Source organism: Apodemus sylvaticus, chromosome 1 (genome assembly GCF_947179515.1).
Source record: "Apodemus sylvaticus chromosome 1, mApoSyl1.1, whole genome shotgun sequence".
NCBI classification, from domain to species: domain Eukaryota; kingdom Metazoa; phylum Chordata; class Mammalia; order Rodentia; family Muridae; genus Apodemus; species Apodemus sylvaticus.
In genome coordinates this window covers 103,971,164-103,984,147 of record NC_067472.1, presented here as the reverse complement: position 1 = coordinate 103,984,147, position 12,984 = coordinate 103,971,164, and the positions used below count along the sequence as shown (strand labels likewise).

The window sequence follows — 12,984 nt, the reverse complement described above, 5'->3', positions numbered from 1 at the left end:
CGATAGCACTTCCAGAGCACCCACATTCACTTCTCAGCACCCACGGAGCAGCTCCCAAAGGATCTCCTAACTCCTCTGACCTCTGTCTGGAAGGGACACAGACACACAGATACATACATAGTCCACACTAATTTTAAAATTTAGAAGTCTGGTGTGGTACTTGTAATCTCAATACTTAGAAGATAGAAACAGGAAGATGGGGGAGGGAAGGGGACTGATGGGACTTTCGGGGAGTGGGGGTCCAGAAAAGGGGAAATCATTTGAAATGTAAATAAATATATCAATAAATTAAAAAAAAAAAAGAAACAGGAAGATCGGGAGCTCAAGATGAGTTCAAAACTAACCTGGGTTACATGAGACCTTGTCTCAAAATAAAACTTTAAGACAGATTAGAAGGTATGGATTTCCTCAGCCTCCTTACCTTCTTCTTAGCCATTCACAGAGACGCTGCTGACATCACTTCTTGGCCTTTTGGCTAAGAGTGTAGAACATGCTAGACACTTCCATTCTTACCTCTTCCATTAGAGAGCTGAGGACAGAGTGCTTAGCCCTGCTGGGGTCCAATTTAAAATGGTAAACTCCTTAACTGGCATGGTGGTAGATGCCTTTTATCCCAGCACTCAGGAGGCAGAGGCAGGTGGATTTCCATGCATTAGAGGCCAGCCTAGTATACAAAGCAAGTTCCAGGACAGAGAAATCCTGCCCCATCCCCTCTCCAAATAAAACTAACTAGATGGATGGACGGTTGGATGGATACATGGATGGATGGATGGATGGATGGATGGATAGACAGATGAACAGATATATAAATGGTATAATCTTGGACTCAGCTGTAAGTTAGAGTTCATATGAAAAAATAACATCAAGATCCATGATTGTGGCTTAGCTTAGAAAAATCAAGTGAATCTGACTGGCTCACAGCGTCAGAGCTGAGAACTGACAAGGTTTAAACAACTTCAAACAGTGGGAAGTAGGAAGCAAAATAAATACATTCTCATTCACACCCAAATAATTCATACGGCACATGTGGAATGTCTGGACCCAAATAATTCATACGGCACATGTGGAATGTCTGGTTTATTAAACAGGCTGTCAGAGCCCTACCACACAGCAGGCTGGGAGCTGGGAGGCCGAGCCAGGCAGGGTGACGCTCCAGACGACTGAAGGTAACCGGAGCTCAGCTGAGAATCCAGAGCAGTACTAAGGGCAGGCTGCCCACGAGTGACCAGGCCCTGTGAAGCCCAGCCCCACTCATGGCCTCAGCATAGAACCTGGCCACTTCCTCGTTGGGGTTGCCTTGGGCTGGATCGAACCACATCTGGATGCAGCGGCCGCTCCCTCGGCTGTAGTTGCTGAGTTTGTAGGAGTGACTCCAGATTTTCTCACACAGAACAGCAGGTGTAGGGAAGTAGAAGGTGAAGGGATGGCAGGAGGCTCCCACAGGGCACTCGTTATGCCCTATATAGATGATGGAAGACCGTTAGTCACTGTGCCTCGCGCCATCTCTGGTTATGCCCGCCTCAAAATCCCAGATCTTCACACAACAGCTGCGTGGCCCCAACCCCTGCAGCTTTAAAAGCCCGCCCCACTCCACCCACTCCTTACCCGAGGTCCAGTTCCATCCCTTGTGCCAGTTACTCTTGCAGGTAAAAGAGCTGCGGCAGTCCTCCCACCACAGCAGACAGTCCTCTTTGCACAGGGGAACATCAAGGATCCGCTCTTTGCGCCAACTCTGATCCACCTGAGAGAGGATGTAAACGGTTTTGAACTCAGGAACCTCAGAAATGCAGCCTGAGTAGAACCGGGGTTGCAGACATAGCCTGTAGAGATTTGGAGAGCACAGCTACTTCGTTGACATTGGGGTGGGACACTCGTACCTGCTGAATCCAAGGTCCCAAGTTCGGGGAACACTCATAGAGACAGGTGTCTTGGATAAAGTGCCGTTTGCATTCTGGTGTCATGGTTCCACAGTGGTTCCAGTTGAACCGGTACAGGTAGGAAATGTCCTTATGCGCTTCCTGGCTTGTGTTTGTGGAACAGCAGGAATTCGTCTTCCAGGGGCTGCACTGGGTGATGGAAATCACAGGACCAAGTGTTCAGGGTCAGCACAGACAGAATATCCACATGCAACCTTGCACCTTGTGTGTCCTGGAGTGCCTAGCCAGTCATTGACAACACTTGCTGTTGAGCCCTTGCTGGCTGCGGGAGCCCAGAAGATACAGTCCTTTCAAAACTCATTAACTCACAAGCCCCGGGGAGACGGCTCAGTGGGTAAGAGCACTGCTGCTCTTACAGAAGACCAGGGTTTGGTTTCAAGCACCCACATGGAGGCTCACAACTGCCTGGAATTCTTATTCAAGTGATCTGATGCCCTCTTCTGATTCTCAAGATGATGCACATACATACATACATACCTACATACATACATACGTGCAAGCAAACACCCAAACATATAAAATAAAAATAACTATTATTTTTTAATCAATTCACACCCTTTTTTTTTCCTGAGACAGGGTTTCTGTGTATAGCCCTGGCTGTCCTGGAACTCACTCTGTAGACCACGCTGGCCTCCAACTCAGAAATCCAGCTGCCTCTGCCTCCCAAGTGCTGCAATTAAAGGCATGTGCCACCACTGCCGAGCCCCATGCCTTTTGATTAAAAAGAAAAATTCTTTTTCTTTTTATTATTTATTTATTTATTTATTTATTATATGTGAGTACACTGTAGCTGTCTTAAGACACACCAGAAGAGGGCAGCAGATCTTATTACAGGTGGTTGTGAGCCACCATGTGGTTGCTGAATTGAACTCAGGTCCTCTGAAGAGCAGTCAGTACTCTTAACCAATGAGCCATCTCTCCAGCCCTAATTTACATCTTTAATCCCAGCACTTGAGAAGCAGAAGCAAATGGATCTGAGTTCAAGGCCAGCCTGGTCTACAGTGCTAATTCTAGAAGAGACAGATATACAGAGAAACCCTGAAAAAAAATCATTAATTCACACATATAGTTTCTTTTGGGTTTTGTTTGTTTGTTGTTGTTTTGTTTTGTTTTTTTAAGAGATAGGGTCTCTGGCTGTCCTGAAACTCACTATGTAGACCAGACTGGCCTCAAACTCCAAGAGATCTGACTGCCTCTGCCTTCCAAGTGCTGGGATTACAGGCACAGGCCCCTCACTATGCCTTGGTATTTTTTTCTTATGCACATGGGCTTCTGTGTGTGTGTGTGTGTGTGCTCGCGCGCGGATCTATGTGTATATCTATGAGTGTCCACACACATATTTGTATGCAAGTGTGGCGGTCAGAAAGAAGACAACCTTGGGCAGTCTGCCCTCTTTGAGGCAGGGTCTCTCACTGGCCTGGGGACCACAAATTAGGCTCTACTAACCACTGATAAACATTCGGACTCACTGGTCTTTATCTCCTCAGTGGTCAGAAGCCCACATTAGGGAGGCAGAGACAGGCGGATTTCTGAGTTCGAGGCCAGCCTGGTCCACAGAGTGAGTTCCAGGACAGCCAGGGCTACACAGAGAAACCCTGTCTCAAAAAAAAAAAAAAAAAAAAAAAAAAAAAAAGTCCACATTACCTCCACCCTTGACATCTGTACTTGAGCCCCAGGGATTAAACTTAGGTCCTCATGTTTGTGAGGCAAATGTTGTCTCCCCAGTCCTTTTTTTCTGAGATGAAGCCTCATAGAGTCTAAGTGGCTTCAGGCTCTGTATGCAACCAAGGATGGCCTTGAACTGCTGAATCTCTTCTGCTTCTCAACCAGTGATATTACAGATGTGTGCCACCACATCCAGGTTTTATTTTCCTTAATTAATTAAAATTAAAAAAAAAAAAGCCAGATCCTCACTAGGTAACCCTGGCTGGTCTGGGTTAACTCACTGTATAGACCAGGTTGACCTAGCGCTCACAGAGGTAGGCTTAACCCCACCAGAGATGGCAATACACCTAGTTCTTTAATTCTTATCTCCATGAGCCTCTATCCACCCCAAGCCAGGCACTTTCCTAAGAAATGATAAACCCAACATGCCAAGTGCTTTGGGAAAATAAATAAATAAAAGCTAGAGAAAGGCATGTGGACTTGCAGTGCCACCAGATGGTCGGACTGAGCTTCACTGAGGAAAAAGACAGACCGCACGCAGGCAGTCCCCACTTACTCCTGAAAGACGACCTTAGTGCACAGCAAAGCTTTAAACACACCTTCAAAACAAGTTTTTTGTTGTTGTTTGGTTCTGTTTGTTTGTTTGTTTGTTTGTTTTTGAGTCTCTCTAGGTAGCTCCGATACTTGCTATGTGGCCACTCTGGCCTCTGATTCACAGAGATCTGTCTCCCTCTGCTCTTCAGAGTGCTAGGATAAAGGGCATGTGGCTCCATGCCCAGTTTAAAAAACAAAAACAAAGCCGGGCGTGGTAGCGCACGTCTGTGATCCCAGAACTTGGGAGGCAGAGGCAGGCGGATTTCTGAGTTGGAGGCCAGCCTGGTCTACAGAGTGAGTTCCAGGACAGCCAGGGATACACAGAGAAACCCTGTCTTGAAAAACAAAAACAAAAATACAAAAACAAAAACAAAAAACTCTAGCCAAAAAACCAAAAAAATCTAGAGAGGTGACTCATCATTTAAGTGTCTTTCTGCCTCTGCCTCCTGAGTGCTGGGATTAAACACATGTATCACCATTGCTTAGCTAAAGTATTACAAAAATAAATAGAGACTGGAGACATGGTAAGAGCACCTGCTGCTCTTACAGAGTGAGGACTTGGATTCAGTTCCCAGCATGCACATGGAGGCTCACAGCCACCTGTAACTCTGGTTCTGGAGAATCTAACACCCTCTTCTGGCCTCTGCATGCACTGCAAAACCTTGATTGACAAACGTGTATGCAAAATACCATAAAAATAAATACATAAAAACAAAGATAAACAAACAAACAAACAGCAGCAAAAAGAACTGTGACGGCTCTCAGCTAATAGAGTCGACGTGGTCATTTATACGTTGGAGTGCATGATATAAATTGCTTTTCTTTTGCTTTAAAAAAGTTTTTTTTTTGTGGGTGTGGTATGTCCACCTTTAATCCCAGCACTCAGGAGACTGTGAGAGTCAGGCTGGCCAGAATCACATAGTAATACCCTGTCTCAAAAAATAAATCTACCCACCCCCTCTCTGATAACTCTTGATCCCATTCTTGATAGGGTTTCATGTATTCCAAACTGGCATAGCTGAAGGTAACTTTGAACTTCTGAGCCACCTGCCTCTACCTCTCAGGGCTGAGATTAAAGCTATGTGCCAACACATCCAATTTCAAAAGGTGTTGAGGATCCAACTTAAAGATGTGACTGCTGGCAGGTACTCTAGCAATTGAGCTACACTCCCAGTCCTAGTTGTTTATTTACTTATTAGCTTTGTTTATTTTATGTGTATGCTGTTTTGCATCACCAGCACACCTGGTGCCTGCAGAGGTCAGAAGAGGGCATTGCATCCCCTGAAAGGGGGTGATGGGTAGCTGCTAGCCACCCCCTGGATGCTGGGCCTCAACCTTGGTATTCTGCAAACTCAGCCAGTGCTTTTAACCACTGAGCCAACTCTCCAGCCCTCATGTTGGCTTTTTTGAGACACATTCCCACTTGGTCGTCTACACTGATTGTGCCTCACCAATAGCTGACCTCCAGCTGGTTGACTTTAAAGCTGTTGCATCACACTGATTGTATGAAATGTTTAGGGACCTTTGGGATAATAAAAATGCTATGGCAAACAACTGTAATAGCACAGAGACCACAAGTCCTCGAGCTGAGGGCCGCAGTTCAAATGTTTAGTTCAAATGTTTGCTAGATGCCTGACTCCAAATGCTTGTCAGCCGGTATCAGATAGGAGAGTCTCCTTCTCAAGACTTCAAAGGCTGGCAGAAAAGTGACTGTGGGCAGTGTACAGCCGCTTCCCTGAGACTCCCAGAGGTGTCCTTCTCAGTTTAAACCTAAAACCACCACAACGGTCTGCCTGTTCCAATTCCCAAGTTCCTCCCAGAATCTACTTCCTTATTTATGTAATGTTGAAACCCAGCTACCAAGAAGACGAGCTGACAGTACTGTGCTGGCAGTTGGCAGCCCATATGTATGTATTGTCAAAGTCACCCACGTTAGAGAGAACTGAAGGTCTGTCTCCTCAGGCAGGTCTGACCACCTCTACCATGAACTGGGGCTAGACACTTCCTTCTCCTGACCTACTAGCCCTCGGTCAGCTATACGTCACCCCTTGTTCTACCTGGTCATGTAAATTGTCTTCGGGGCCCGGTTTTTCTTTGTGGTGTTTGGCATCCATGCAGATGTTGAGGAGTTCAGTCCTGGCCCGGGGAGCTCTGGACAGGGCACATTCGGCCGTCGACATCAGCAGGAGCAGCAGCTGCACAGTGGTCAGGTGCGCCATGTCAGATCCTGAGGGCAGAGCTAAGGTAAGCGGAACCTCCAAGTGTGGGCTCAGCTCCCGTGGGCGGAGCCTGCACTCGGACCTTGGGTCACCTCCTCCTGTCAGTCTTCTCAGACTCTGATGATCAAACACCCTAGAGACAGTCACTGGTCAGAGCCTGTTAGACTTCAGTGGTCCTGAGACTCAGACAAGACAATTCAAAAGTAAGAGATGGGCCATTTGCAAAAACAGAGTTTACCCACGCCCACATTCAAAACCTTGGGAGGCAGATGTTTCAGTGTGAAGTTTTTAAAAGATTTTTATGAAAGCTGATGGGGGGGGGGATGGAGAGATGGTTCAGCAGTTAAGAGCACTGACTGCTCTTCTTGAGGTCCTGAGTTCAAATCCCAGCAACCACATGGTGGCTCACAACCATCCGGAATGAGATCCAACGCCGTCTTCTGGTGTGTCTGAAAACAGCTACAGTGTACCTACATATAATAAATAAATAAATCTTAAAAAAAAAAAAAGCTGATACAGGTTTAGGTGCGGGTTAAAAGTCTAAAAATTTAGAGATGAAACCAAGAGTGTAATATTAGGTGATGACAAGGGGGGCAGACAAAAGGACAGAGGTCAAGAAGGAGGATATAAACTTCGTTTTCCCCCATGTTTCAACCTCATGACCGTCAGTACAATAGGATCTAGACACAACTAGTCACTGAAAGCATTTGCCACAATGACCCACTCTGAAAAGGGTTTTGCCTGCATGTATTCTATACACCATATGCATGCAGTGTACCCAGAGACCAGGAGAGGGTGTCAGATCCCTTAGGACTAGGGTTAGAGATGGCTGTGAGTCACCATGTGGGTGCTGGGAATCTAATGTGGGTCCTCTGTAAAAGTAGCCATGAACGGTCTCTCCCATCCTCAATTTGTGATGTTTTAAATAGAAATTACTGTGCTAAAAAGATCTATAAAACAAAAATGCTTCAAATCTAGCCCACCTAGAGTAAGGACACATAACTTCTTGGAATGCTGGGAACTGTTGTTCATAACAAGTCACAAGTTTTTACTTCCGTAAGCAAGCTTGGTTGCCCAAACTGCACAGGATGTACTTGATCACACTGGTGGGACAGGAAGTACGTCAGGATGCATGCTTGCCCCCGATTGGACAAAGATGGGAAGTAATAGCCTCAGAGGTATTGCCTCTATAAGCACCAGTCTAATGCAATTCAGTGCCATACTCTGGGAATCCTGGGTGTGGATTTGGCCAGTGTCCATTGTCCCGGTCAGTGTTTAATAAAGCTTGCTTCAAATTTGGCTTTAAAAATGTGGTAATGTTCTTATTCTTGCCCAGTGGGATTAACAAATTCCGCTTTAACCTACTTAAATACTTTGAATTATAGTGTTATTGACTATGTGAATTGCATTGCTACATAAAAACTACATATAATATGTACATTGCATTGCTCTATAGTTTTAAAAATTATAAAAGACGGTATGATTTTTATGTGACAGCAATCAACCTATATTACAAGAAAGGATAAATAAAAAGTAAACATAATCCCCGTTCACTTTTTCCAGGTCAGTTTTTTTTTTTCTTCCTTAAAAAACTTTGACTAGTATCTAGTGTTTCATTTGTTTTGGGTATGCATTCCTGACCATGTATATAGAGGTCGAAGGACAACTTGCAGGAGTTCTTCTTCAGCAAAAGAGACCCAGAGTTGTCAGCGAGTGCTTTCCTGCCTGCACCATCTCTCCGGCCCCAGTATAGTACTAAACTCAGGGAAGTCTGTATTATTTTGGTTTGGATTTTTAGTTAAGGCCTCACTATGTATCCCTGGCTACTCTGGAACTTACTATGTAGACCTTGCAGACAAGGCTGGCCTTGAACTCACAAGACATCTACCTGTCTTGTAACAGATTTTGATACCAACTGACTTTGTATAAAAAACTTTGTAAATAAAGTATTATAAAGTATTAGTTTGGTGTTCCATTCTTTGATCCCAGCACTAGGGAAGCAGAGGCAGGCAGATCTCTGAGTTAAAAGACAGTCAGGGCAAACACAGTAAGACCCTGTCTCAGAATAAAACAAAACAAACAACAAAAACCTTAAGAAGCTACAGATAAATTGAAGATTTGTAGAATTTATTTGTTTGTTTGTTTGTAGGCCCAGACTATCATTGAAATCCTGTGCTCAGGCCAGGTAGTGGTGGTGCACCCTTTGAGCCAGCACTTGGCAGGCACAGGCAGGCAGATCTTTAACTTGAGACCAACCTGGTATACAGAGAGTGCCAGGGGAGCCCAGGCTCCCCAGAGAAACCCTGCCTCAGAAAACAACTGAAAAATAAACAAACAAACAAAAACTTGAGGGGAAACATCCTACAGAGCTGAAACTAAACATTCAGCCGCACCCAGGCCCCCCCCCCTCTCTGATTGTCCTTGCTATTTGTTTTAGTCTTATTTTTCAAAACAGGGTTTCTCTGTGTAGCCCTGGGTTTCCTGGATCTCACTGTGTAGACCAGGCTGGCCTCTGACTCAGAGATCCACTTGCCTCTGCCTCCAGAGTGCTGGAATTCAAGTCGTTTGCAGCCACGCCCTTTGAGGCCTTTTCTGCCTTTGTCCATAGTTCCACAGGCCCTTCCCAGAGACTCTTGGGAGACTTAGGAGCTTCCTCCCCCAGAGCTAACATTCCCTGGGTGGTCTTGCTTTCAGCTGATTTAAGACACTGAATTTCGGAAAGTGACTGACTGACTGTACCTGGCCCCTCCCCCACTCAAATGCTCCAAATTGCTAAAATGTTTCAAATCCTCTCCACCTCTCTTCAAGTCCTGGTTTCTTTCAGGAGTTGATAAAGCTGTCTCAAATGTACTTCCTGTCAGGGCCCAAAAGAAACTCAGGACACAGGGCACGCCAGAGGCTGCTGGGCTCCAGGCTCCCTCGGTACCACTGCCCGTGGCTTCTCTCAGCTCTGCTTACCCTGCCTCCTCTCCTAAACTTCTCTGACTCATAAACCCCCCCTCCCCCATTCCCTTATAACTCTGGTATTTCAGCTATGTTCTCTTTTGTCTTCCTCTCCGAGTCCCCTCCCTTTTGTCCCGGTTCACCACCTCCCCATTTCTCCTCTCAAGGACCAGTTCAGTCCGCAAAGAGAGATTTTTAATCTACTGCTCTCTCTTTCTGGACTCTTGCGGATGCCTCTGGCTGTGCTCTCCCACACACCTACATTAGAAACCGTGCCCTCGACCTTACCTTGAAGTGGTCATGTCTTCAGTTTGGACTTCCAGCTCACAGGCCTATCTTGTCTCCATAATTACTGTATTTCCCTTAAAACTTCTGTCCAGCCAGGAGCATGGCCATTAATCCCAGCAAAGGCAGACAGATCTGATTGGCTTACAGAGCTGGCTAGTTCCAGGACAGTCAAGGTTACAGATAATCTGACTATTTCAGAATAAAATAAAGAAAACACAAACCAAAAAGATCTTGGTATCTGGGTGTAGTTCAGTTGGTAGTGAATTCTCAGAACCACTCAGGGGCAGGAGGATTAGAAATTCAAGGTCCTTTTCAATTTCATACCAAATGTGAAATCAGCCTGGGACGATGAAATCCCAATATGAAAACTGCAATAACAAGCTGGGCAGTGGTGGTGCTCACCTGGTGACCCCAGAAGGCAGCTGGATCTGTGAGTTCAAGGCCAGCCTGGTCTATGGAACAACTTCTAGGTCAGCACAGAGAAACTCTGTCTTTAAAAACAAGTAAACAAGCCTGGTGGTGGTGGCGCACACCTGTAATCCCAGCACTTGGGAGGCAGAGGCAGGCAGATTTCTGAGTTCAAGGCCAGCCTGGTCTACAGAGTGAGTTCCAGGACAGCCAGGGCTCTACAGAGAAACCCTGTCTCGAAAAAACCAAATAAAAAAACAAAAACAAACAAGCAATCAAACAAACAAAACAGTAACAAAACCCTTGGATGTCCCGACAGGATTCTCAGACCGCTTGGGCATAGTGAGGCCTGGTGTGACTCTGGAGTTGGCTGCCCAGCCAGCTTGTTCTCTGCTCCACAGTGCATTACTCCGGATCACTCCACTGCCCTCACTTTCTGTAGCAGTGAGTATTGGACCTAAGAGCTTGCATTTGTAAGTACTCCGCTGCCAGACTACCGCAAACCTTCCTTTCAGGTTTTATTTTGGGACAAGATCTCACTAAGTTGCCCAAGCTGATCTTGACCTCACTCTGTGACCGCTTTCCTTGCCTCAGCCTCCAGAACAGAAGGATTGCAGCTTTACACAACCAGACCCAACCTGTACATTCATTCTCTCACTGAAATCAATCATTCCAGGACCCAGCCAAGCGGCTGTTAATCTACTTACTGTAATCGCCAAGTCCAGGCCCAGGAAGTCACTTCTGTCGAGACACCAGGCAAGCCTTCAACTCCTGCTGGGTAAAATGTGACCCACCTACTCAGAGCACAGGTTAAAGCCCAGAAAGCCTGGCCCAGCCCAGGCCTCTCTCCACTCCCTGCTTGACCATGCGGAAAACAGACACAAATATCTTCAGGTCATTTCACCCGAGGATTAAACACAGAAGAACAAAACTGTCTCGAAATAAAGGTCAATTTTATCTATGTGCAACCAACTGGACCCAGTTTGAGGAGCATGCCCTAAGTCCCCCAGCAAGGACTACCCACCCAAATCTGACCTGTTCCCCCCAACCCCTCACCCTACAAAATTCTCCAAATCTCTAAAATGTTCGAGTCCTTGCTGAGCCCCCTCCCCCACTTGGATCTTACCAGTCAGTGTTCTCTTTTAAACTCCCGTCAGTGAGTCTTCTCCCCGTGACCCACAATCCTGCAAAGTCTTCACCATGTTCCTAGTCACACTTTCTGATCCTGGTCCACACTGCCCCACCATTACCACACCTGGTGTACACCTAGGGGACCTAGATTTGGAGAACCGAGAGCTCGGCGCCAGATGGTAGGACCCCCCCCCCCTTACAACTGGACCTTAGGCTGGCTGTGCTCTGATCTGGGCTTCATCATTTCCAATTCAGCAAATTCTTTAACACGCCGGGGCGTACCTCAGGGTACGTGGTCCCTGATGAGGAGTGTCAGGCGGCAAACAAAGGAAAGGTGGCAGCCTGGGCTTCTTCGCCTCCACTCTAGGCTTCCTTTGCTTTCTTTATTCCAGGAGACTGCCGAGGTTTAGTGGCCTAGGAGACAAAGCAGCGGAGCAGGTAGTGGGAATGCAGCCCAGGAATGGAGCCTGAGACTGGGCGAGGCCACTCAGTTGTTAATTATTGCATGTGCGCAGCACCAGGCTCTGGGGCTGGAAAATGGCTCAGCGGTTAAGAACACCGACTGCTCTTCCGAAGGTCCTGAGTTCAAATCCCAGCAACCACATGGTGGCTCACAACCATGCGTCATGAGATCTGACGCCCTCTTCTGGAGTGTCTGAAGACAGCTACAGTGTACTCTCATATAATAAATAAATAAACCTTTAAAAAAAAATAGCACAGGCTCCGTTCTGTGTATGTATACATACTCCGGGTGTGTATGGCAAATGTGAGGCCCTGGTTTCAATTCCAACATTGCAAATAAATAAACAAACAGCCAGGCTACGGTGGTGCATGTCTTTAATCCCAGCACTTGGGAAGCAGAAGCAGGTAGATCTTTATAAGTTTGAGACCAGCCTGATCTACAGAGTTTCAGGACAGTCAAGGCTACACTGAGAGACCCTGTCTCAAACAAACAAGCAAACAAACAAACAAACAACCCCAAGTTGTGTCTTGAGCTGCTAGGATCCTTTAAGATAATCACATCCACTACCATTATCCCTGTCATGTTATTCAGATGAGTAGAATGAGTCCCAGAGAACCATACCAGAGCCAATGGCAGGACCATCACTAGAACACAGGCTTCCAACTTCCAGGCCCACTATAAAGCATCGGAAGATTCCCGTGTCCCCAACTTCTCCCAGCTACCAGTTCCCCCAACCTTACCAGCCAGACTGTCACTCTCTTCCAGTCACAAAACCACAGATGGTTTAAACCTTCTGACCAGAGCCTCCGTGGTGTGAAAGCCCAGGCTCCCTTCCCGTCTCCACTCACCTCCTACTCCTATGACAGGTCTTGGGGGGGGGGGGGATGAGGAATCGGGGGTGGGGGGAACCCTTAAGGATCCGAGCTAATTCTGCTGCAGCCAAAACAGAAACTCCCCCCCGACACACACACACACTCACACATCCATCCCTTACTGGGAGCCCAGGATGGTGCTGCTGTTGGAAAAAGCAGTAAGGAGTGGGGAGTAGATTTGAGCAGGAGATGTAGAGTTGTTGATCAGGTTCCTGTGTGTGCGGCCCAAGAGGAAGGCTCCGAGTTGCACATAGATGGGAACTTTCTCACTCAAAATGTAGGTGAGATAATAGAGGCTATTATCCTGGTGAATGCCAGGAGTCAGAGAGAAGGGAGGAGGGGAAGGAAGGCAAGGAGGACGGAGAGGAGGGAACTTGGCCTCTGGAGGAAAATTAGCCAAAGAACAAGGCCCTACAAAGAGGGACAGGCTCCCGGGAGGTCCTTGATTCTGTCTTGCTGTCCTC

The 12,984-nt window shown here is 46.7% G+C and overlaps 1 protein-coding gene across 1 annotated transcript; it reads right to left on the bottom strand.

The window, feature by feature from the left end:
* Positions 1–1,103: 1,103 nt before the first annotated feature.
* LOC127681278 (folate receptor alpha) lies at positions 1,104–6,415 on the bottom strand. Its single transcript, XM_052177366.1, has 4 exons — positions 6,254–6,415; positions 1,878–2,066; positions 1,606–1,741; positions 1,104–1,458 (listed from the first exon to the last, which is right to left on the bottom strand). Exons 1-4 carry the CDS (start codon positions 6,413–6,415, stop codon positions 1,178–1,180), a joined length of 768 nt encoding a protein of 255 aa, XP_052033326.1. The 3' UTR covers positions 1,104–1,177.
* Between the last annotated feature and the right edge of the window lie 6,569 nt (positions 6,416–12,984).